Below are 26,125 nucleotides of genomic sequence, written 5' to 3'. Positions count from 1 at the left end.
TATCGGCAGCCGACAGAAATCTTTTAACCTGGTGGATCGTGCAAACGACCGATCTCCATGGGACAAAAATGTCGGGACTCTCAATACATGGCCCGAAAATCGTATGAATAAAGGATTTGTATGATCAGATCTTTGCGTCTATGGCCAGCTTAACTTTTCCCAAGGGATCTGTTATCTTATATTGTTACAATTACTTATTTGCTTATCTATAAATTGTTACAAAAGTATCTTATCTTCTGCTGTGGCTGTTCTGGGCTCTCTGCCAAAAGCCAATTAAGTTAGAAACTATTTCTTTTTCTGGCTATTCAGTGCAGAGAAAAACAGGACTTTCCAGTACAAATGAGGGACTGCCGGTTGAACTGTCAAAAGAGGGGCTGTCCCTCTTAAAACAGGACAGTTGGTAGGTATGTCTTCACAATCGCTTTTAAAGTGGCATAAGAGGTGCTTAAGCTTATTCCCTTCTCATTCTCAACTTGATGGTATCGTTCAGTCCAAACATCTGGTGAGAAAATCTCAGGCTAACCACAGGTTTCAATTTTTATCCTTTTGATTACGAATTTCTTGACAAATGGGCAGTCCCTTCTGTGGATGCGCCGGTCTCTCCATTATCCAAGTATACAGCCATTCCTGTTCCCGATGCTTCATAACTTAGGGATCCTATGAACAAGAAGAGGGTTTTCTGCATTCTGTTTTTGCAGCCATAGGAGAAGCAACAAAACCAGTGTTGGCCTCTGCTTGGCTCAGCGGGGCAACTCAAACATGGATCAACACACTATTAGATGGTCTCAGCTAAGGAATTTCTAGACAGGAACTTTTAAATACGGCACTCTAAGTTAAGGATGCTAATGACTACCTGTGTAAAGCTGCACTGGATGCCACACAAGTGATTAGCAGAGCATCTGCACTTGCTGTAGCCACTCGTAGATCAATCTGGTTAAGCTTTAGTCAGCGGATCTTTCCTCTATAAAATTGCTCACTACTATTCCCTTCAAAGGAAAACTTTGACCAGACCGTGACAAAATAATTAGCCACGCAACAAGGGGTAAAAGGACCCTCCTTATGACTCAAGTCACAAACTACTTTTCTTATCTAACTAGGGATCCCCCATCCCAAACTTCGGGTTCAAAGCCCTGTTTTCAGGCAAAATTCAGATCTAATTGGCAACTAAGATGAACTAAGCCCAAGAGTTCAAGTCCATCACAGCATGACTGGCGTCCATCCACGGGAAGAACGTTTCCGCAGATTCTATTCCAACCTTTTCATTGTTCCCAAAAAGGATGGATCATGTTGGACCTCAAATTACTCAACACATGCATCCGCCCATCCAAGTTCAAGATGGAATCACTACGTTCAGTGATCTCAGCCGTGACCAAACAAATTACTTTTGGCTCTGGACATCAAGGATGCCTACTTGCACATTCCTATTTTCCCTCCCCATTAGACATACTTGAGTTTTTCCTTCCCCAATCAACACTACCAGTTCCTGGCACTTCCATTTGATCTGACGTCAACACCAAGGGTGTTCACCAAGGTGATGGCATCAGCGGCAGCCATACTTAGAGTACAGCGAGTGTCCATAACACCGTATCTGGACGACCTTCTCATAAAAGCTCCATCTTATGCAGAAGCCATCAAGAGCCTCTCTCAGGTGACAGACACCCTGTCCAAATTAGGATGGACCATCAGCCAAGTCCAATCTGGTACCCAGGCAGAACATGACGTTCCTAGGCATGGCATTTGATACCAGGCAGCAGAGAGTCTTCTTTCCTCTGAGAAAGATATCCTCAATCCAGTATCTAGTTTGTCTTTTCCTGATGAATTCCATCCCTCAAGCAAGATTTTCAATGAGAGTCCTGTGATCTATGGTAGCTGCAATAGAAGTAGTTCCTTTTGCGCGATTTCACCTTAGGGAATTACAATGGAACATTCTGTCCCAGTTGAACCAACATGATCTTTCCCAGCAAATTCATCTTCAATCGACCACCAGGATGTCTCTTATGTTGTGGCTTCAGACACCTCAACTAGCCTAGGGCAGAATGGGACCCTCTAGCATCGGAGGTAGACCCCCTTACAGACCCATGGAATTTTCGTCTAGCCTACTCCTTTCCTCCACTTCCTTTGATTCCTAGAGTACTCAGAGAACAGGTAACATTGATTGTCTCATTGCCCCAAGGTGGCCACGGCACACCTGGTTTTCCGATCTCCTGAATCTTTCAATAGGGTAACCCTCGACGATACCACCTCAACAGGATTTACTTCAGCAAGGTCCAATACGGTGGTATATTAATTTTTCCTCGATTTGGAGACCAGAACACCCTGAACACAGGAAAATAACAAATCTGGCACCTTAGATGGCCACGTGAAAATAAATGTAGATTTTAGGGAGCACCATCCATCACACATGAGAGACAGTAAGGTGGTGTGCAGGGTAAATCAATAATGTAAGAGAAGGAGAAAAAGTTAACCCTATGTAGTGCACCTCCCCACCATTGGATCCGACGGCTCACAGAACAAATCAAAGCTAAAACTTAACTTTTATTCACCCATAGAACGTCCCACCCGGTATCGTTTGCGGATCGGTGGCCTATAGCAAGCCGTATTCGTTTTTTATCCCCCTGCCTAACAAAGCTAAAAAGCGCCTGACGTGCGTTTCTCCTGCTAATAGCAGGCTTTATCAAAGGCCTTTGCAAACAACGGACAACGCTGGGGTAGAATTTAGAATTATTTAAACTGAAACGAATATACTGTGGGTCAATCTTTGACGTAATTCAGCATTTGTCATCTCCCTCATGGCAGTGGGGGGTGTTGTTTGTAAGGGGAACTTGTTTCTCGTGGCTGCGAAGTGTGCAGCAGTTTGACTCTGAATGTGGGGCTGTGACCCGTATTAATATTGATACACTCAGAGACGCAGTCCTCACTGGTTTCTCCTTCCAGTGGATTGGGAGGGCTAAACCAGTATTGAAGGGGTGGCTAACTGGAAAGTTAAGCAATTCAGACTGGGCATTCTATCTACTGCTTCCTAGTGAATGGTTAATTATCATCATTCCTACCCCGTACTCATTCCGAGACCCATTCAGTGGTCTACCCTCCACCCCATTGCCAGTCAATTCCGACTATAGCCCTGTTTTTTCCCCCTGACCTTACATTTCTTTTAACGTTTTCCTGGACTTACACATTTTATTTAACTATTAATAAAAGTTAAGTTTTAGCTTTGATTTGTTCTGTGAGCCATCGGATCCAATGGTGGGGAGGTGCACTACATAGGGTTAACTTTTTCTCCTTCTCTTACCTTAGATGGCCATACTGACAAGTAAATGCAGCAACAAAACACAAGCGGCTGCTGGAAGTGTTGCCACCTTTTCTGGAAAAAAATACCGGCCTTCCTATATTCTTGACGTTTTTTCCTATTAATAGCATTGGCATCAAGCATCATTTTTACCGGCCAGGCCAGTAAAATACCAGGCAGGTGGCAACCCAAGCAGGCGCGGGTCAGGTCGAGCTCTTTCTCCTGCTCTCCCCGCCCAACATCGTCAACTTCTGGCTTCTGACTTCCGGCTTTATAGCCGCACTTCTGATCACCCTGCCCCTTTTGTGACTTCGTCGGCGCAGGTCTATAAAGAGAAATCAGAAGTGGGGCTCGGGTTGACATGGGTGGAGGGAGGGCGGGTTAGGGTCGGGTGCGGGTCGGGAAAAACCAGACCCACACATCCCTATTGGCTATGTAGTTGGGGCGACTAATCTCCCCGAATCTGTCCATGTGGCCTTACCCTAAATGAATGTTTGGTAAAAACTCTAGTTTGTGTTTTACCCATTATGTTGCATTTCCCTTTAGAAGATCCTCAACAAGTGGCTTGTAAGCAACATGTTGTTCTCTGACCCCTTGGATGTTGCTCCCAGTGGCCCATATTTGGCACCTCCAAGAACTTTTTGCATGCTTATATTGCTTTCCAACTTTTTTACATTAGAACGTGGTTCATGGGTAAAAAAGGATGGGTACCCCTGCTCTAAAAGTCCAGTGTCATAGCAGGTATCTGTTATGTAGTGGTAGTGTGTGCTGCAACTTACAAATGGATTTTGTTGTCAATTGTTGGTACTTTCACTGGCTTTATCCTCCCCCATGTGTGCTTTCCATGTGGTTGTAGCCAGGGCCGCCATCAGGGGGGCACAGGGGGTACAGCTGGCCCGGGCCTGAAGAAAGGAAACACACATTATTCTACATGTGAGTACCTTAGCCGAATATATCAAATTAAGACGTTTCCCCAGAGGCCTGCGTTTAGACATCAAACCCAATCTCTGTGCCAACGATAAAGTGTTACAACGGAAGTGGTTCAAATTTGTAACAAATGTAGCTTAGATCTTATGGTTCTTACCGTTGAAAGACTTACAATTAAGCTGCAAGAGATCCGGTTAACCATTGAAGAGCTGAAAGCTAAGGCATTAGAGGAACTCGGATTGCAAAAATTGGACGAACTACTACTTGAACATAATCAAATCCTGGACAAGCTCCGGGAAAGCATTAAAGAAAGGAAGCGCGACAAATTTGAGCAAGATGCTAGCGACTATAGAGAGAACAGAGTCTACTCGTGGAAGGAGGAGCGAAAATGTCAGCGTTCTCAAGAGCGACAGCAGACCGGACTGCCCGCACCCTCGTACCGGCAACTAAGAGGAAGCCAGCACACCACAGTGAACCTAACCGGAAGAACTCCAGAAGGCGCACTGAGAAGGCAGCAGGGACCTCCGTTCGCGACGGCGACCAGCAGCGAAGATTCTGCAACATCTATACAAGTGTAGTCAAGCTCTTTGGCATCCTCGTCTTCTTTTTTAGATCCGCGCACCATGACCCAGGACAGCGAGCGGAAACAGTACCAGGGCCTGGAAGTGGCAGAGGACGCTATCCGAAACGGAACCGCAAGCAAACCAGGTAATGAATCTAGTTATCAACATATCTTCTTATGAACTGACTGCTCCTGAACTTAGTGTGTTAAACAAAGGCTTGAACTTTATTCCTTACTATAATGCAGACTTGATACAATGGGAAATCGAATTTCCTGAGAGACCTGAAATCAAAAGATCATTTTTCTGTGATTGAACCAAAGGAATGTTCTAAGCCAGTTGAACCCATGAGTAAACTTAAAAAACGTAGCACTTTTATACCAGATTTTGTCCATGAATCTAGTAGTAAATCATGAAGTTAGAAAACTTTGGACCACACAAGAAGGTAAACAACCTCGTCCCAATCTTACGTTTAAAGAAAAAAAAGCCCTAGATTCCCTTAAGAATAATAGTACTATCATCATACGTAAAGCTGATAAAGGGGGGTTTATTATTTGTGTTTTTTGAGTTATTTAGCTTTTTATTCAGCAGCTCTCCAGTTTGTCATTTCTGTAATCTGGTTGCTAGGGTCTAAATTCGCATAGCAACTATGCACTGATTTAAATAAGAGACTGGAATATGAATTAGGGAGGACCTGAATAGAAAGATGAGCAATAACAATAAACTTGTAGCCTTACAAATCATTTGTTTTTAAATGGGGTCAGCGACCCAGTTGAAAAGTTGCTTAGAATTGGTCATTCTATAACATACTGAAATTTAACCTAAAGGTGAACCACCCATTTAAGGTAAGAAAGGGGGAAATATGTATTTGCTGCCCTAGATATTAAGAATGACAGAATTACTGAAACTCTGATGTAATACTATACCCATACTCATCTCATGAGCTATGGGGGGTTCTGAACAAAGGTTGGACCTTCCAGGGGGGCCCTTTCCAAAAGATGGACCTTAAGGAGATACTGACACCAGAAATTAAACCTTCTTTTACATCATTCGTAATATTGTCTTTGCTGAAGACCCAAAGCAGCGCAGAAGAGCTGAAGCCACGAAAATCCCCAAAGTTGAAGTCCTAAAGCCGCGAAAATACCCGAAGCTAACATAGGAAACTGAAGAAGCTGAAGAAGAAGAACCTAGGATAAGTTCCACTGATCACCAATGTTTTATTTTATTGAACCCCTGGCCAACAATGTTTTTTAAAAATTTTAATAGGGGCCCTGGCACCAATGTTTTTTTAACTTGTAGGGGGGCCCTGACCACCAATGGTTTTCTAAAAACTTGTGAGTGAGGGGTTTACTGTTTTTAGCGCTGGTGTATGTGTGGACTTTTTACTGTTGTGTGGGTGGGATCTGGGGTGGGCGGGGGCCAAGGGGGCCCAGAAAATTTTGCTGTACGGGGCCCACGTGATTTGTGATGGCGGCCCTGGTTGTAGCAACCCCACACCTGTCCCTTTAATGATGGCATCTTTCCTTTATAATCTGCCTGAGACCAATGCCCAGGTCAGGTGATACTTTTATCATGAAATACTGCCACACACTACTAAATGTAAGAGTACAAATATGATGCGGTTTGAATTTTATTATATATTATATATGTATATATTTTGGAAATAATAAAATGTACAAACCATTAGGCAGAATTGCATGGACTCCAGTTCTTTCCTATCTGCATTACAAATTGTTAGCATTATAACCTGTATGAAAATGGAACCAGAAGAGAGAAAAAAATCAATTAATTCATGCTTCGATGAAGTTAATTTGAATATGCAAAATACCAAATATATTGAACTGCATATCACTAGTCTATCCACTAGGTGTCTCATATATCGCTCATAAAGTGACAGTATTTTCAATCATTTTGCTATATAAAATATACCCTAGCAACCGTGCATTTTACGAAAATAAACATTTTCTATGTAGTGTAAACTTTTAGTGTTAAATATTAAAAACACATTATAACGTGTTACAGTGATAACATGTAAGATTAAACAATGTAATAATATGTTATACTTAAAAAAAATTATTTTAAATGACACAGTGTATCTAGTGTACCTCACCAGTGTGCTTCAATTAGAGAATTAAAAGTTCCATTATAAAATAAAAGTCCCATGACCTTTGCACTAGGCACAATTTAAGCCAGCCCACCCCGAAAAATATATAAAAAATATTCTGTATAAAATATAAATATATAAAAATATATAAACATATTAAAAAAAAGCCCTTATTAAGTTGCCCATGCAAGCCCCTTAGTGCTACACATTTTAATTAATGTATCCAATATATATCTAGTTTGAGGAGCTCACCCCACCCCCTGGCCTCTTTGCCACCTAAAAGGTAGCTGGATCATGATGGCCATCTGCCCAATGCCACACATTTTTGAAAATCACATTTATATGTTGAGATAAGTTCGAAAATAAAAAAAGGTCTAGGGACATAAATGTAACATGGTTTGAAAGAAAAGATGTGTCAGAAGTGGGATTTGAACCCACGCCTCCATTCGGAGACCAGAATCCCCAGTATAGGAGAAGACATTGATGTCTTGAGTCTGGCGCCTTAGACCACTCGGCCATCCTGACACTCTATCTTTAAGCTTTGAAATTAACAGTTAAAAAATAATTCTCTATACACAAATTACACAGCAGTTTTCATTTAATAAGACATAAGGCACAGTCTCTCAATATAAATATATAATGATGCTATCGATTTGCAATGCAGGAAAGCACTGGAGTACATGCAATTCTGCCTTTTTTGGTTTGTAAAATGTTTCTATCTCCAAAATAGGGCAAAATACAAACAGTATTTGTTGAGAGACAGATACTATTTTTTTTATGGGAAGTGGCATAATAGAAAACTTTATATTTCACTTGCAAAACACCCCCATCATAGCCATACATAGCTGCCACATGCTTGTAGAGCTGGAACAAAGCAATTGAATTTAACCAAGATTGTATTGTATTGCAGTTTATAGGTGGCCATACATGGACATATTTGGCAGTTTGCCTGCCAAATAGTCAGGGCCTCCGACTGACCTCCCAGATTGATATCGATATTGAGGTTTTTCCTGCAATCAAGGGCAGCATCGGCTAGTTCATGTGGTCCTATGACCAGTCGGCGCCCATTCTCTTCATTGTAATCCAATCGTTTGTCCCTAGAGCTGAATGTTCAGATTAACCAGATATCGCCCTGACGTTGGTGGGCATATTAGGCAAAGATCAGCTCATTTGGCGTCGATGCCATACGAGCAGAGCTTAATGTGTATTGATTACTCTATCCATAAAAATTCACAATTCAAGGATTGGGAACCCCTGGTTCCATGGTGTAATGGTTAGCACTCTGGACTCTGAATCCAGCGATCCGAGTTCAAATCTCGGTGGAACCTCACTATTGTTACCCATCTGCAGGAAATATTTGGTTTTATATATTTTTATATTATATTATTTTCTATAATTATGTTCTGTAGATAATTCACAAAGGGAAACAGTGATATCAAACTTTTCCCCAAACTGCCAGTACTTTCTCATAGTAGTGGTAGTTAGCATATTAATTGAAACAATGGGCACACTGGCAACAAGTGGCAGACGCACAATTTAGGTACTTAAGTTTAATCAAATGCCTTTTTGTGCTGAGCACTTGCACCCAGGCCCAGATTTGTGCAAAGACCACAATGGCCTGGGCCTAGGGAGGCAGAATTTTCAGGGGGTGGCATGCCACCCAACCACACCCGCACTGGTTAGGAAGCACTGGGGATTCTCAGGAGATACAATAGTTTTTAAAATTTTCTGTGCACCATTCCCCCACTACTCTGAACCTGATGCTGAAAAAGGGGAGGGGACTGGGGCGATGAAAATATACAGATAATACAGAAGTAATGTCTTTGTTAGTAGTGGGATCTCTTTTCTAAAAACCCATTATCCACAGGGTATGACGGGACACCAGGAAAAAAACCCAGTGGGCCCCTGCTGACTTAGGTCTGCTTCTTCTGTGGCTGTAAACAGCAGGCACCAATTGCGCCGCGCCGCTCCCCCCCCATGCACATGTGTCCGCAAGGAGATGAATACAGGTCTGTGGTGTGTGAGAGTTTGTGTTCGCTCACTGTTAGGGTGGGGCACTCCAAGGCGCCAGCCCCGGTGGGCCATAGGGTTGCCACCTATGCCCTTTAAAACCAAACACATACTGTATAGAATCCACAGCCTGCATGGCTAATTAGCAATTCATTTAGATGCATGATGCATGGCTGCACATAAATCAGTCTGCAGCATGGATCTAAATGAATTGCTAATTAGCCATGCATGCTGTGGATTCCCTATGTGTTTGGTCTTAAAGGGGTGAGGTGGCAACCCTTGTGCTCTCTAGCTTTAAAGCAGGAAGACATGGCTAAAAGAAAAAAAAAATCAAATAACCAAAACCCTAGCCCAATCCACTCCAAGCCAAGCCGCGACGTTACTTACCCGAAATAAAAAAGAAATTTCAGCAGTGTAGGGAGACCACAGACTGCAACGTTTGGGTTTTTTAAAACTCCCGCCGGACTGTCATGTGACCTCCCAGCCATAAACCTGGACGTGAAGATCCACTACCTGGAGGCACTTATTCGAGTCTAATCTCGCTGCACCAGCCCGTTCCACAACTAGATCAGCACCCACTGGTGCCTAAACTGTTCCTCAGCCGGGAAGAAGAGGCACAAACAGCCGGGGAGCAGGACCTGCCAGCACAAGTAAGTTCTGGCAGTCCTCTGCCGCACAGGCTCCTAACTCAATCCCCACAAGCCACCAAACACCCGCTGGTGCCTGTATACCAAGAGAGAAGCAGGCTACACCACACACCCACAGCCAGGGGTGATCGGTAGAAAGGGTCGAAACCACCTGTCCTGCTGGCCCTATAATCCCAGGAATCCTGCTGGACCCCAAAAAAACTTACCTTGTCCTTGGAGGACAGGAAACAAGAACACAGGGGATAGCAGGAGGGGAGGGTGTTTTGTTCTTGTTTCCTGTCCTAGGAGGAGGGACCATCCCTCTCTTGTGCTGCTGCCTGGGGACCTGAAGAAAAATCTTTTTCACTTTGCTCAGTAGGAGCTGTGGTCCATTTATACTATGATGGAGATGTGTCAATGCCCCTCCTCCATTTGCTCCTTTTTAAGTGGATTGTTTCACATGCGATTAGGCGTGATATATGAATAGGAGAGGGTCTGCATAGAAAGATGGGTAATGAAAATAGCAATAACAATACATTTGTAGCCTTACAAAGCACTTGTTTTCAGATGGGGTCGGGGACCCCCATTTGGATGCTGGGAAAAGACAGAAGAAAAAAGACAAATAATTCAAAAACAATTAAAAAGAGAAAACGGAGGCTAATAGAAAAGTTACTTAGAATTTCCCGTTCTATAACATGCTAAAGGTAAACCATCCCTTTAAGAAACCAATGGTATATAACTAGATATAGATATTTATTTAATATTTGTCATTAACAGTGCATTGTCTTTGATTTAGAACTAAAATGAATAAATCCAGAGCCCCTTTTCACAAGATACTTAAAAAAAAACTTTAAAAAAAAATCTAAAAGATGTGTCAGAAGTGGGATTTGAACCCACGCCTCCATTCGGAGACCAGAACACCCGCTAAGCGGAAGACTGCTAGTCTTGAGTCTGGCGCCTTAGACCGCTCGGCCATCCTGACACTTACACTGAAATGGCAGAAGGCATGGATACAACGCTAACCTACACGCTGTATTCCTTTGTCTGTGTGCGCGTTCATTGCTTATTTCTGCCTCTCAGACCTGCCCTTGCCTGCTGGTAAATATATGTCTGGTCCATGATTCCGTCGTAGTAAGACAATCAGGAGTGCGCGTGTGAGCAGATGAGTGTGAGGCTGGGAGTGAGCGCGTATTGTATTGCCAGGAGGAGGCAGCGCTGTATATTGCGTAAATTAAAGTCGCATAGACTGAACCATCTTGACAACCAACAATAATGAATCCAATGTAACGTTCATCAGCAGGAACACACAGTACACAAAGGATATATACCTCAATGCCTAGGCAAGTGTCAGGATGGCCGAGCGGTCTAAGGCGCTGCGTTCAGGTCGCAGTCTCCTCTGGAGGCGTGGGTTCGAATCCCACTTCTGACACAAACATTTTTTTTTTTCGTTTTTAAAGCGAGTTCAACAGCCTATGGAAATAAGCAGACGTTTCGAAATGCCAAGGTACAGCATAGCATGATCCTTGCCCTCCACTTTCAACCTCTCAATTTTTGCTAGAGCGTAAACACATTTATGTCCGCACCCTTCACTCAAACCTACGTAAGAAAGAAAACTACATCTCCCGTCGTCCCGAGCGGCGGAGTGACGTCCCTTCCTGGGACTGTGTGGCGCGCGAGACGTTTGTGCGAGGTGAGTGAGAGAAGAGGTTTTATACAAAGTAATGGAACGCGCCTGTCAGGCTGGTTGATTGGGTTGCTTTGTGGTGTCTATACAGTGGTTTAACCGAGTAGACTTGCAAGCGGGCCTATTTTGTAAGAACATAAACGCTTCGCTTTAGTTGCCCCCACTCCAGGCACTTACAGGAGCTAAGGTTCTTAACAAAGCTTTGGGCAATACTTAAAAAAAAATGGAGTTACGCTTATACTTCCCCATCATGGGGCTGCAATTTGCTCTGCAGTCTTTACACTTTTTCTATAACTTAAAAGGGTGGTTCACTTTCAGTATGTTATAGAATGGCCAATTCTAAGCTACTTTTCAGTTGGTCTTTATTATTTTTTTTATAGTTTTTGAATTCTTTTAAATCCTTACTGCTTTCTAGCTGGCGTCACTGACCCCATCTGAAAACAAATGCTCTTTAGGGCTACACATGTATTGCCAATGCTACTTTTTTTGCCAACTTTTGTTTTCAGTCTCCTATTAATATTTCAGTCTCTTATTCAAATCCATACATGGTTGCTAGGTTAATTTGGACCCTAGCAACCAGACTGAGGACATTGCAGACTGGAGAGCTGCTGAATTAAGAGATAATTAACTCAAAAATCGCAAAAAAAAAAATGAAATCCAATTGCAAAATGTCTCAGAATATCACTCTCTACAGCATACTAAAAGTTAATTTTAAGGTGAACAACCCCTTTAACTGAATGTGCTCATTCATAATAATATTGGGGAGGTAATTTTCTTTCTCTTGCCTAATTGGGGGACACAGGCACCATGGGGATGAAGATCCTGCAGCTGGAGATGGACACTATGTTGCAAAATATGACTCCTCCTCCTGCTCTGGGCTTCATCCCCTGCCTCCTCCTATTACCCTCAGTTTCTTTTAGTGTCCTCAGAAGGAGAAGACACGATTTTATTTCATGTGGCTGGAGCACGGATCATGGCCCCAGGCCTAAGGTCTTGCCACGCTTAGGGGCCACTGATTGAATCAAGAGCCTCTCCAGCTGCAACTTATCTGCCCTTCAGCCTTCCCGCTCTCCGGAGGTCTGCAGGCTTGCTCCTCACCCCCTGCGCTGTCTTCCCGCTCTACGGAGGTCTGCAGCAGCGATATACACTCACCTGAGCGTATACTGGCATACATATATATATATTTATTTCACTTCTGTGCTTAAATATATATTTATATGTGTGTTCTTTCTACAGGGGTACACCTAAAGAGGGCACAGATCAGCTGGCGTTTTATCAGGTGAGTATTTTATTTTTTCTCTACTCTGAATCTCACCCCCTACATGCGATTCTTTTATGCTCCACACTCTCGTCCTACTTTACTTCCTCCGTCTCATTCTCTCTATGGCGCTTGTAAGTTTGCGCCTTTTTTCCCCTGTGACACGCATCCATGCGTTCCAACCCTCGCTCTCCCGCCCTCTCCCTCCACTTCCGGCGCGTCTACCTCTACCTCTCTCCCGCCCGACGCACATTGCCTCTCACTCCACAGGAGGAACCCGGCGGCTATCCAACGCTACGGAGCAGGTTAGTTCCCCCTGGACGGCTTGCTCGCTTATCCTCCGCAATTCTAACTCCACTGCTCTGTCTTCCATCCGCAGTGATATATATCAGCGCGCCTTCCTTATCGCTGTGCCGGTTATTCTCTGGGGGCAAGAACACACCTGCCTTTTCACCACCCTGTGTCCTCACTCTCCCTCTGCTGCACGTGGTTTTCACTGTCAGGCAAGTCTCTCCTTACTATATTGAATTGCCTAGGCCCCTTTTATGGCTTTCTATGCAAATGTGTATATATGCCGCAGGCTATAGGGAGCATGGGTCCTTCATTCTCCTCTTACTCTCTCTGCAGGCCAACCTTCCTACTGTCGCGTCACGGCCATGTATTTTATTTAGGCTATATTCCCCTGCCTCAAAAAAAAAAAAAAAAAAAAAAAAAAAAAAGAAAAATAAATAAATATTATTCTCCATTGGAGTTTTCAACCCCACCCCTGCCATTTCTCACTAAGAAGGAGCAAAATGGCCAACAAGGCAGAAGAGCCCAGGACCAACAAGTCCTCAGCTCAAACACACCCACAGGTTTCTTTTTTAGCCTGCTCAAACTGTAAAACAAAATTTGCTTCAGCCTCGGCTGATTCAATGTGTGGGGCCTGCAGAAAACCTGACTCACTGCCACCTACCATGGCAAACAATTCAGACTCTGAACTCCTTAGGGCCTTATCCCTCTCACTTGCAGGCATTCAACATCTGGCCCGCATACCCGAGACCTTAGACAAGGTTCTTGAGCGTTTATCTCAACCCTCTCATTCTGACACACGCTCAGAGATTTCGAAACGTCATGCACCATCTCCTCCAGATTCTCCGGGGGAACCTCTCTACCCTTCCGACGAGGAAGGTCAGGTGATGTCCGCGGACGACTCTGATCAGGACCTCCCTGATCTAGACATAGACACCCCCAGAACCCAAGGGGAGGTGGAGGGTCTCATTCAAGCTGTGCTAAACACTCTGAACATAGAAGATTCTACTGCTTCGGTCGAACCAGCTAAGAACCTTTTTAAGAGACACAAGAAGAGTTCATGTTTGTTCCCTGCTTACGAACAGCTTGACGAAATTATCAAGTCCCAATGGAAAAACCCTGATCACAGGATACAGCTTTCCAAACGCTTCACTCAGACATATCCCTTTCCGAAGGAATGCATCGACCTCTGGTCTTCTCCTCCCGCAGTAGATCCTCCGGTTTCCAGACTACCTAGAAATACCACCATTCCGGTCGCCGATGCGGCCGCATTTAAAGACCCCATAGACAAGCGTCTCGAAGGTTTCTGCAAATCCACCTTCACAGCTTCCGGTTCAGCCTTCCGAAGGCCATGGAGGTCTGGGAGGCCTGGCTGGCGAAGGCCATGGAGGTCTGGGTGGAACAAGTGGCACAACTCATTGGATCTGAAGAACCTACTACCGACAACTTGCTTTCCCAAATAGCAGACGCCACTACCTACATTGGAGACGCAGCACTTGACGCAGCACGGATGGTTGCTCAAGCTTCAGCTCAGTCCGTAGCCGCTCGCAGATTTCTGTGGTTAAAATCTTGGTCCGCTGACCTCACTTCCAAACGTTCCCCAGTCAGCATACCCTTCCAAGGTAAACTACTTTTTGGGGCTGAACTGGATAAGATCATCTCTCAAGCTACTGGGGGCAAGAGCACCCTTCTCCCACAAACACGACCCAAGCGACCTCCCTTCAAGAGGCGGCCCTTTTTTAGACCCTTCAGGCAAGGACAAAGGTCAAAGACGCAATCCGACAAATCCACCTCTAACTTTCGCTCCCGATTTCAAACCAAACAAAGACAGCCCTGGTCTTCCTCCAAGTCTTCCTCCAAGCCCTCACAAGACAAACCCCACACCGCATGAAGGTGTGCCCCCTCCCGAAGGGATACCCTTAGGAGGCCGACTCAAATCCTTTCGAGAGGTATGGCACAACAAGATTCAAGACCAATGGGTCCTTCAGGTGGTATCACAGGGACTTTTGATAGACTTCACTAAAAAACCCCCCCGCAGATTTTTGGCAGTTCGTGGCTCTGCCATTCGGCCTATCCTCAGCTCCACGCACCTTCACAAAGGTCATGGCGGCAGCATTGGAGGAACTCAGACTCAAGGGAATAACCGTTATCCCCTATTTGGACGATCTCCTCGTCAAGGGTCATTCCGCCGCTACAGCTCACCTACACACATCTCAAGTCCTCCAGACCCTGACCTCTCTGGGCTGGACGATCAACTTCAACAAGTCAAACCTTCACCCGTCTCAATCGATCGAGTACCTAGGCCTAATCCTGGACTCCAGACAGGGGAAAGCCTTCCTACCGCAGGACAAAGTCAGAACTCTCCAGACTCGAATTCGGTCTCTCATGGGATCCAACAAAATTCCCCTCCGTTCAGCCATGCAAACTCTGGGCACGATGGTCGCCTCCTTCCCGGCCATCCCGTATGCCCAATCCCACAGGCCTCTTCAACACATCATCCTTCTTCACCAACGCAAGGATCGGGTCAACCTCGATCGCAAGATAGCCATTCCAAGTCAAGTACTTCTCTCCCTCCACTGGTGGCTCCAACCACACCGGATGACGGAGGGAAAACCCTTTCCACCCCATCACTGGAAGATTCTAACCACAGACGCCAGTCTACGGGGGTGGGGAGGAGTCATAGCCCAAACCACTGTGCAGGGACTGTGGACACGGGAGGAGAGGAGGCTCCCCATCAACCTTCTGGAGCTCCGGGCGATTCGCTACTCCCTCGAACACACGGCACCTCTACTCCAGGGTCAGCCTGTTCGAATCCAATCCGACAATGTGACGGCAGTGGCCTACATAAATCATCAAGGAGGAACCAGAAGTCTCTCGGCACTCAAAGAAGCTCAAGCAATCCTCCTGTGGGCAGAGCACAACGTTCCCGCGATCTCAGCGGTCCACATACCAGGTGTAGACAATTGGCTAGCGGACTATCTGAGCAGGGAGACGATCGGCCACGGGGAATGGAGCCTCCACCACGACGTTTTCCGCCTAATCGTAGCAAAGTGGGGTCTACCAGACATCGATCTCATGGCGTCCAGGACCAACAGACAGGTTCAGTCGTTTGTCTCAAGAAGCCTAGATCCCCTGGCTCATGCAGTGGACGCCCTCGTGATTCCCTGGCGCTTCTCCATGGTGTACATTTTCCCACCACTGGCTCTACTACCGAAGGTGATAAAGAAGCTAAAGAGAGAAGGAACTCAGACCATATTGGTGGCTCCGTTCTGGCCCCGAAGGTCCTGGTTCGCGGACCTAATCACCATGGCGGCAGACGACCCCTTTCATCTTCCCCACCGACCAGACCTTCTCACTCAGGGTCCGGTCGTCCACCCGAATTCTCGTCTCTGGGCTTTAACGGCATGGCTCTTGAAGCCTTAATCCTTCGGACTTCGGGAGCACCTCCGGTTGCAATTCCCACCATGCTTCGAGCTCGGAAGCCTGCTTCAGCTAATATATACCACAGAGTATGGAAAACTTTCATATCATGGTGTGAACATAGAGATCTCAACCCCCAACTGGCACGGGTCAGGGAGGTCCTCTCCTTCCTGCAGGATGGCCTTACCAATGGGTTGGCCCTAAGTTCTCTGAAGGTGCAGGTATCGGCCTTGTCAATCCTTCTGCAGAGTAAACTGGCCATGAATCCAAAAATTCAGACTTTTCTTCAAGGAGCAACCCGTATCATTCCACCGTATCGTTGCCCTGTGCCTCCGTGGGACCTCAATTTGGTTCTATCCGTCCTACAAGAGGACCCCTTCGAACCTCTTGCACAGCTTCCTCTGTCCACGCTCACTGAGAAGGTGTTGTTCCTGTTGGCGATCACATCCGCTAGAAGAGTTTCTGAGCTTGCGGCACTGTCTTGTAAATCACCCTTCACGGTCATCCACATGGACAAGGTCGTTCTCAGGCCCACTCCGGACTTTTTACCTAAGGTGGTCTCCTCTTTCCACTTGAACCAGGATATAGTCGTGCCGTCCTTGTGTCCGAACCCAAAAGGTCCGCTTGAGCACAAACTACACACACTGGATGTTGTCAGAGCTATTTCTTTCTATCTGAAAGCCACGGAGAACATTAGAAGGACTGACGCTCTTTTCATTATCCCTGATGGCCCCAAACGCGGTTCCAAGGCCGCCAAGACTACCTTGTCGAAATGGATCAGATCCATCATTTCCAGAGCTTATGCTGTCAGGGGGAAGGCTCCCCCGCTCAAGGTGAGAGCTCATTCTACACGCTCCCTCAGTACTTCGTGGGCCTTCTGTCACCAGGCTTCAGCGGACCAGATTTGCAAGGCGGCCACATGGGCATCCCTACATACCTTCACTCGCTTCTACAGGCTCCACACGCATGCCTCAGCCGACGCTGCCTTTGGGAGGAAGGTGCTCAGTGCTGCGGTTAGCTAGACACCTGATGTACAGTGTCCCACCCTTAGGGGAGCTTTGGGACATCCCCATGGTGCCTGTGTCCCCCAATTAGGCAAGAGAAAGAGAGATTTTTGTACTTACCGTTAAATCTTTTTCTCTTGTCCTATATTGGGGGACACAGGCCTTCCCTCCCTTTTCTGACACTGTTGTTTCACGTTCACCGTGCTAATTTTTCATGTTGAGTTGTATTCTATTAAAAGTTTTTCTGTTTAAGAGGGTGTTGTTCTTGATTTCTCTTCTGTTTTGGGCTGTTTTGCTCCTTCTTCGGTAGAAACTGAGGGTAATAGGAGGAGGCAGGGGATGAAGCCCAGAGCAGGAGGAGGAGTCATATTTTGCAACATAGTGTCCATCTCCAGCTGCAGGATCTTCATCCCCATGGTGCCTGTGTCCCCCAATATAGGACAAGAGAAAAAGATTTAACGGTAAGTACAAAAATCTCTCTTTAAAGTGCAATATGTTTTTTTTTTCAATTTGCATCATAAAGGCAAGTCTTAGGAGTGTCTTTGCCAAATGTATTAGTAATGACATGTATTTCTCACTTGCGTATCTCAGCATCGCTTGCTATTCAGCCCGGACGTTGCATAGCAGAGAAATGGCCGACTCCCATGCTGGCTCCTGTGTTCGCGTGGATCACCGTTCTCTCTCCTCTGCTGTGAGTGAGCCAATGCACCTGCTGCCCTGTCAGATCCAGAAAGATGGGGCAGCTAATGTGAAGGAGTATTTCAACCCTGCTGTAAGAGACAGAGAAGGAGGTGAGTTTGAGAAACAAAGGCATGGGGTGGCAATATAAGCAGAACATGATGCGGAAGGATTACATAACATACCCCCCCCCAACCACAATAAACGTGGGGGGAGGCAGATCCTTTCCTGGCCCACCTGCAGCCATGGGGGACTACCTTTATATATAGTTATGCCTCTGGGTTTGAAGGACATTTTATGTCTTATTACCATCTCTAAATACTTGCAAAAGAATCATGAGGAGGCTTTCTACCCCCTTTCCTGCCACCCTCCCCCACTTGCTCATCCACATGGCTACCCCTCGCTTTCCCCCCAAGTTGTGGCTCCTTTGCCTATCACTATTTCTGGCTCTGATTGTCCCCAAACACTGTACCAAGATAACGGTTTCCACATCGTATAAAAAGGATGTTGTTTGATTGGCTCATACCCTATATGGTAAGTACAACCCTGACTTCTGCATATTACTGATATTTTTCTTTTACACATATCTGCATCCAATGCCTATGAACAGTTGCATTTGATTGTCAGGTCTTTGTATTTCTGGCTGACAACCTATAGAGAATGTCTTCACAACTGAATTCAATAGTTCTACATGTCCTTGCATTCGTAGGCAAAGAAGTGTCCTTCAGAGGGCGAGCACTAAAGGGGCAAGAGGTGTCTGTACCATCTGGTTATATGGGCGTTGTACTAAAGGAGGATCACAAACCTTGTTCTGAAGAAGAGGTAAAATTCCTACTAGTAGTTCTGCTCAGCTGACGTTGTTGCAGTTATGAAGCTGATCACAAGTGCTGATATTTGATTGGGCTAACCAAATGACACCAATAATTGCACAGTTTGCGGTTATTGGCTGAATGTTTTGCATGCGTTCCTCTTTGATCTGCCCTAAGTAAAGCTAAAGTGCCATTAGGCCCAACATGTGTTAAATCTGATCGAGATTCAGTCATTGGGATGTCTTGTTGAGCTGCCGGATATGGCCTTTCATGACCATTTGGAAGAAATGTAGATTGATTTATTCACGGTCTCTCTGTAGTAATATAACGGATGTTAAACTATCCAGCATTTTAAAAGCTAACATTTAAAAGTACTTTAGTATAACTTAGGTACAGTACATTGGCTATTAATGCCACATTCTTTTATCGAGTTGTGGCTCTAAGCAGTGCATAGTTACATAGTTAAATCGGGTCGAAAAAAGACAAAGTCCATCAAGTTCAACCCCTCCAAATGAAAACCCAGCATCCATACACACATGCCTCCCTACTTTCACATAAATTATATATATCCATATCTATACTAACTATAGAGTTTAGTATCACATTAGCCATTGATATTATGTCTGTCCAAAAAATCATCCAAGCCATTCTTAAAGGCATTAACTGAATCAGCCATCACAACATCACCCGGCAGTGCATTCCACAACCTCACTGTCCTGACTGTGAAGAACCCCCTTCGTTGCTTCAAATGAAAGTTCTTTTCTTCTAATCTAAAGGGGTGGCCTCTGGTACGGTGATCCACTTTATGGGTAAAAAGGTCCCCTGCTATTTGTCTATAATGTCCTCTAATGTACTTGTAAAGTGTAATCATGTCCCCTCACAAGCACCTTTTTTCCAGAGAAAACAACCCCAACCTTGACAGTCTACCCTCATATTTTAAGTCTTCCATCCCTCTAACCAATTTAGTTGCACTTAGTCTCTGCACTCTCTCCAGCTCATTTATATCCCTCTTAAGCACTGGAGTCCAAAACTGCACTGCATACTCCAGATGAGGCCTCACCAGGGACCTATAAAGAGGCATAATTATGTTTTCATCCCTTGAGTTAATGCCTTTTTTTATGCAAGACAGAACTTTATTTGCTTTTGTAGCCACAGAATGACACTGCCCAGAATTAGACAAATTGTTATCTACAAAAACCCCAAGATCCTTCTCATTTAAGGAAACTCCCAACACATTGGCAAAATAATATAAATGCAAGTTATGCACTAAATGGCAAAGTGCATAACCTTGCATTTATCAACATTGAACCTCATTTTCCAGTTTGCTGCCCAGTTTCCCAACTTAGACAAATCACTGTATTGATGGCTACTGTATTGTGTACAATTTTATTTAAAGGGAAATGACACATTCAGCCTGAATACTTAAACAATAGATCATTTATATCTTAAGTGACTAAAGAATCTTACCAAATTGCAATATGCATGTCAGTAAATATTGCCCTTTTACATCTTGAGCCATCAATTTGTGTGTCACTCTAATTATCTGATAATGGTGGTTCACAGAAGGAGAGGATAACTTTTTTGCTAGATTTACTAAAAGATCTTTCCAGAGGACAAAATTGCATATATATTTTACAATGAGCTAGACAGTGCATGTTTCCCTTTGAACAGACATGTAAATTCTTGCAATAATGCAGGAGCTACATAAAGATGGAACTGAAAGGCTACACAAAATTAGAAAAAGACTAATTGCAAATGTAATATCTATATTGCTGTTGACAGCACTGCCTACCTCAAATGAAAAGTTAAATATATTATCACGAATTATAAGTGCAGCCTTTAAGAATGTGCTATAAACCTCTCTGGCTGTCAGCCACATACAAACTTATTTTGTTTGAACTATTCACCAGTGGAAAAACATTTTGAATATTATATTGTTGCAGCGTGCATCTAAATCGGTTTGCAGTAAATAACATTTGGTATCAATTGTCCATTCTACCAATATATTAAATACCTCTATAAAAGTCTCAAATAGTTTTTTTGTGGGGGGGAAATGTCATCACAATTTTATATATTTAAAGGGACCAGACAGGGCTGCCCCTTATCGCTTCTTTTATTCAATATCACACTTAAAACTTTGATTAGATCTCTAGATTCTTCTAAGTTAATTAAGGAAGTTACCATTAATAATAAGCAGCTCAAGGTATTAGCCTGAAGATTTGCTGCTTATCATTAAAAATCCAAATAATTCTCTTAATTCTGTTTTCGAGTTACTTCAAGACTTCCAGTCATTTTCTGGTTATAAAGTCAATTTTGACAAATCAGAAATAGTGAACTTATAGGGATCGGTATCTAACTCTTTGCTAAAAAGTTTCAACTAAAATATGAAAAATGATGAAATACTTAGGTTTAACTATTCCACTGGAATTTAGTAACTTCTATTCTTTAAATATCACACCAGCGTGTCAAAATATATTTTCAGTGTGTGCTAAATGTCTAATTCTTCTCTGAAACTGAAAGGAAGGGTTATTTTTTTCAAATATTTGATATTCCCTAAACTGATTTATCTCTTAATAAATCTTCCACTGCTTTTAAAGCATTCAGATATTAAGAAGCTTGACTCGGCCTTAATATATTTTATTTGGAATGGTAAAAAAAGGTAAGATTGCTTTTCATAAACTGAGAGCTCCAGTCCAATTTGGAGGATTAAAACTCCCGGATTTTAGAGCTTTCAATTTATCAGCCCTTACCAGATTATGTTATTGAATGGATCTCCTTTGGTAATAAATAGATTAACTCTGGCATTGAAATATTTCAAGAACTCCGTGATATTACATCTATTTTGCATAGTAATTGGAAAAACGTGACTTCAAGAGGAATCCTCTCTTTCGAGATACTATATTTGTTTGGAAAATGTTATTTTCTAAACATTCCTCCAGCTAAACACAAATTCCTTTTATACCAGCCAAACTTTTAAACCCTCAGACTTATTAAAGTTTCCATCCTCTTTATTTTTCACTAAGGAAAAAAATAGTGGTATTAGTGAAGGATCTATTGGATCCCTTGGTTAGAATTTAAAGCAAAATACAAACAATATGAGTCTGATAGATATTTTTATTATGGAATCCCCGAATCCTTGGTCAAAGATTCGGCCGAATACCGAACCGAATCCTAATTTGCATGTGTAAATTAGGGTTGGGTAGGGAAATCACGTGACTTTTTATCACAAAGGAAGATTTTTCCCACTTTTTCCTTTCCTGACCCTAATTTGCATATGCAAATTACGATTCGGTTCGGTATTCGGCTGAATCTTTCACCAAGGATTCGGGGATTCGTCCGAATCCCAAATAGTGGATTTGGTGCATCCCTAATTTTTATCGTGCGTGTCAATGTGGTCTTTCTCTAATCCATTATAAGAATAACCTTATCCTCTCTGACCATTGTTAGCTGAAGCTTTGGTGGAGTTCATGGAATCCCACTCTTAATTAACAATTGACTCTCTTTCAAAAAAACTGTGGAATGTTTGATTCAGACTCGCATCCGTTACTAAAAGCTTCCTCCAAATGGTCCGAATTTTTACAACCTTGGGGCTTATCTGTCAAAGTTAAAAAAAAACTTCGAACTTCGAATTCAAAAAGACCAATCGAATGGAGGTCGAAGTTTTTTTGGGGTCGAAGTGGGCCGAATTCGGCCTACTTCGAATCGTACGATCGTTTTTTTTAACTTCGACCTTCGATCTCCCAAACTCCCCCAATTGCCTCCATACAGGTTCTAGGAGGTCCCCCATAGGCTAAAACAGCACTTCAGCAGCTCTTAGGTGGCGAAGTTTTAAATTGACAGTACTTCAAAAAAAATCGACCTTCGAATTTCGAAGTTTTTTTCAAATTCGAATCTAAGTATTACTATTCCCTAGCCGAAGTACACAATACAATTGCTCGAAATTCAAAGTTTTTCACTTCTAAAGTTCACCTCGACCTTTGATAAATCTGCTCCTTAGTGTGTCCTCTTCTGATTATAATAACATGATTTTAGCAGAAAGTTGGAGGATTCAACAGTTCAGACTAGTCCATCTTGGCTATGGAAAACTCTTTCTAAAAGAAAATTCTACCAGATCTCAGTCTTATTGCCCTAAGTGTGATGAAACTGATATAAGCTTGTTTCACTATCTAAAGTTAATTTTTTTTGGAGAGAAGTCACTCAATATATAAAATCTAGATTAAATGTAAATATAAAATTATCCACTTGTTTTGTTCTATTACACATAGATAGTAATATGCTATTTTTGAAACCTGAACTAAAATCCATCTCCCAATAAACAAAGATACTGATTACTTTGAACAGCCGCTTCTAAAAGAGCAGTATTTAGTTATTGGCTAGAAAAGGAATCTCCTACAGTAGCAGATATCACGTCATACCATAACCAACTCAGTTGGCAAGAAGCTCTGAAAGTTAAATCAGAGGAGAACAGATTAAGAGTCATTCAAGTTTACATGGACTCTTTATTGTGAGGTTTGTGATTCCAGAAACTATATTTCGGTACTTCGACTAGGGAATAGTCCAAATTCGATTCAAATTTGAAAAAAATGCGAAACTTCGAATATCGAAATTTATCATGTACTGTCTCGACTTCGACCATTCACCATCTAAAACCTGTCGAATTGCGGTTTTAGACTGAGGGTCCTCCTCAAACCTATTTGGAGTCAATTGGTGGACTTTGAAAAATCGTAGTTTTCTTGGGGAAAAACTTCGAATCGAATGCACTATTCCTTCGATTCGTACGATTCAGCCGAATACGGACCAATTCGATTTCAAGACTGCAATTTAGCAGCGGTCATTTTTTCTTTTTGCTTTTTATTGTGAAAATTTCAATGAAAAAAATATTAACTATTTTATTTACAATACTTCAGTACTTAGAAGTATTCTTACTTGCATTTCATTCTAGACTTTCATTTCTAGCCTGGCAATGTCACACGTACACTTATTTCTAGGGTGCATGTATGTGTTGAAGAATTCCCTCACAGACTCCTATTTATCACAAAGTTATGCTGTTTTACTTATTATTATTACTTGTTAATTTTTTCTTGCATTGTCTCAGGATCGCTTGTTCACAGTGAAATCCACCTTCCGCTCCTTTACTCAATGGAATCTCGAGACTCCACCTTCAGCAGATGATGTTCTTGTAATGTCACTAGCATGGCCGAAAATAGCCGCATCGGTAAGTGGCACTTTGTACTCTGTATTATGTTCCTACTCTTGTACTGGCTTAAAGGTCCCTGAGGGTAAACTTTATGGTGAGAGCTCATTTTGCTGCCTTGTATAGTGCAGAACTCTTATCAGTGGTGCTATCATGAATTAGACAATGAAAACCAAAAAAGGCTGCAAAAAAATCTCGGGGTTTTGAAGCTGAGTCAATGTTTTATACAAAAAAAGGGAGTGCACCCAGGGAATTTACAAGTAGTGAAGATTATTGTAGTCTCGGTTTTGTTTTGGTCCTCCTTTCAGCCTTGTGCGGGACAATCTTTGCTACTTATTACCCCGAGTGTTCAGTGATTCTTTTATTAGGCTACAGTTACTAGTGCCATGTATATGTCTCATTAGCCACTTACAAGTGGCCAATGAAGGAAATGTCTCCATAGATGACACATGAAAGGGAAGGTCCTTTTTATCAGGAAATACACAAACAGAAAATAACTTCTAAATACTTTGCTTTCAGGCAAAAACAGAATGGTTATTTTGACAAGACTATGCCTTTAGGGCAACGTCACATTGAGCGTTGGCTCCACTTCTCTCAGCCTTTGTTTTGTAGACAGGCATCTGCTGTGTAGCTGCATTGAAAGGCACAATTTCAGCCTGTGTGCAGCTACATGGAGCAGAGAATAGCCTGAAAACATCTGCTGTCGCCTGTTTGGGCCGATCAACTGGGGTGGGTTTTAATGCCACTGTAATCCCCCAGGCAAAGCATCTATTTAGTCTATATTTAAGGCATGATAGGAGAGACTCCCAGTTTGCATGATTGCCATTTATAAGCATAGAATAATTACACAGCTGCATTCTATACATACAATAAACTGTCACACACCCTGTTTATAACTTAATCCTTGTTGCATGTTTTCCAGATCCATGCACCCGTTGAGTAGAAGACTTCTCTGGTTCAGGATGAAACTTGTCTGGGTGTTTACCTGTAAACCAAATACATTTTTTCTACCTTCTTTATTTCATTGTCAGATTTTAAATCAAACAAATTGTATTGCGACATCCTTGTGTCACTCATGTTATAATTGTAACTTTTTAAACCAATGACCTGCGTGCACAATACAACCACCACTGTCTAAAGAAGCATAATTAATACCCAGTTGCTACAAGGTTTTGGTATTAAAAAGTTTTATTTACAACATATATTTACACTGCACAATTCCAGCTTTGTTTGTAATTCACTGTCCTGCTTTCCTTCCCACCCTAGATTAAATCTGTCATCTCAGCTACTATTAATATTCATACTTTAGTCTTTAACCCTGTCACTGACTTAAACATTGTAACCACTGACTTAACCTGCAGAACAGCACTGCCCAGTGTTGTCCTGTAATAGTGCCATCCTGTAGCATCTGAAAAAGTTACTTTATTAGATATACAATTCCACTGTAAAGAAAACTATTGGGGCCAAAAAGTGGGCATATAAAACACAGACCTTTAGCTCTCTCCTTCCAGGAACTGGTGTTTTTTTTTTTGTATTCACTGATATTTCAGCTACTTTTATAAATAAACTAATTAGCCAGACCTAGGTCAAATGTTTGGCACTGCTTACCTAGCACATCAGTTCTTTTGCTTTGCGTCCTTTCATTTACATGAAGTCCTAAATACAAAGTTATGATATAACTGATTGGCTGCGGTTAAAAGTCCAGATGTCTACCAGATACTGGTTGTGAAATGGAAATATGATGGATTTGTATGAATGTCTATGAAACTAGCCTGCATTAACAGAAATTAAAAAAAAGTAGGTAACACAGCACTCTAATAAGAGTAACAATGGTACGTCTGCCTATCAGACAGGCTTGTTTTGTCTCCGATTTCTCGTTACTGCTTCCACTACCATTTCCCCCTCTTGCTCCAGTCTTTGGGTGTAAAGTGCAAACATTTGGAGTCTATCCTCAAAACTCTCTTCTGCATAGCTTTTTCATGGCCTTCCACAATATCTTCTGAAAGCGTCAAGATATACTGACCCTGTTGGGGGGAGGGGGAAGAAAAAAAAGATCACAATACATTTAAACAGCCATGTCCACACATGGTATAGTAAGTTGTATGTACAAATGGTAGACTTAATCCTGAAAATGCTGGCTATTTTTGAGAGAAAATCTGCCTTGTGCGCAGTGATAGGTGAATGCTGTTCATGTCACAACTTAAAGGGGAGCTACACATCTTTTTCAAAACAGAAGTTTAATAAGCAGGGCTTGGCTAAACATACTTCTTGGCT

At 43.0% G+C, this 26,125-nt stretch overlaps 2 protein-coding genes and 4 non-coding genes across 10 annotated transcripts in view; 3 read left to right on the top strand and 3 right to left on the bottom strand.

Annotated features, from left to right (window-relative positions):
* Positions 1-7,290: 7,290 nt before the first annotated feature.
* On the bottom strand, positions 7,291-7,402 carry trnal-caa. Its single transcript has 2 exons — positions 7,365-7,402; positions 7,291-7,336 (listed from the first exon to the last, which is right to left on the bottom strand). It is a non-coding gene; the product is annotated as a tRNA-Leu (tRNA).
* Positions 7,403-8,133: 731 nt separating this feature from the next.
* Positions 8,134-8,205, top strand: trnaq-cug. The gene has a single exon. It is a non-coding gene; the product is annotated as a tRNA-Gln (tRNA).
* A 2,180-nt stretch (positions 8,206-10,385) lies between these two features.
* Positions 10,386-10,495, bottom strand: trnal-caa. Its single transcript has 2 exons — positions 10,458-10,495; positions 10,386-10,431 (listed from the first exon to the last, which is right to left on the bottom strand). It is a non-coding gene; the product is annotated as a tRNA-Leu (tRNA).
* A 364-nt stretch (positions 10,496-10,859) lies between these two features.
* On the top strand, positions 10,860-10,942 carry trnal-cag. The gene has a single exon. It is a non-coding gene; the product is annotated as a tRNA-Leu (tRNA).
* Positions 10,943-11,030: 88 nt separating this feature from the next.
* Positions 11,031-25,458, top strand: rnaseh2c.L (ribonuclease H2 subunit C L homeolog). Its single transcript, XM_018257696.2, has 6 exons — positions 11,031-11,203; positions 12,434-12,476; positions 17,762-17,961; positions 18,558-18,670; positions 23,753-23,872; positions 24,774-25,458. The coding sequence occupies exons 3-6, from the start codon at positions 17,802-17,804 to the stop codon at positions 24,792-24,794; spliced, it is 414 nt and encodes a 137-aa protein (XP_018113185.1). The 5' UTR covers positions 11,031-11,203; positions 12,434-12,476; positions 17,762-17,801; the 3' UTR covers positions 24,795-25,458.
* The window catches only part of kat5.L (K(lysine) acetyltransferase 5 L homeolog), a 20,518-nt gene continuing 19,414 nt past the window's right edge, over positions 25,022-26,125 (bottom strand). For all 5 annotated transcript variants that reach the window (XM_018257694.2, XM_018257695.2, XM_018257692.2 and 2 more), the window contains exon 15: positions 25,022-25,875. In XM_018257694.2, coding sequence (XP_018113183.1) covers positions 25,741-25,875 — 135 coding nt within the window. In that variant the 3' untranslated portion in view covers positions 25,022-25,740. The remainder of the gene's footprint in view (positions 25,876-26,125) is intronic.

Source organism: Xenopus laevis, chromosome 4L (genome assembly GCF_017654675.1).
Source record: "Xenopus laevis strain J_2021 chromosome 4L, Xenopus_laevis_v10.1, whole genome shotgun sequence".
NCBI lineage: Eukaryota > Metazoa > Chordata > Amphibia > Anura > Pipidae > Xenopus > Xenopus laevis.
The sequence above is the reverse complement of the archived record's forward strand: the minus strand, read 5'-3'. Positions and strand labels throughout refer to the sequence as shown.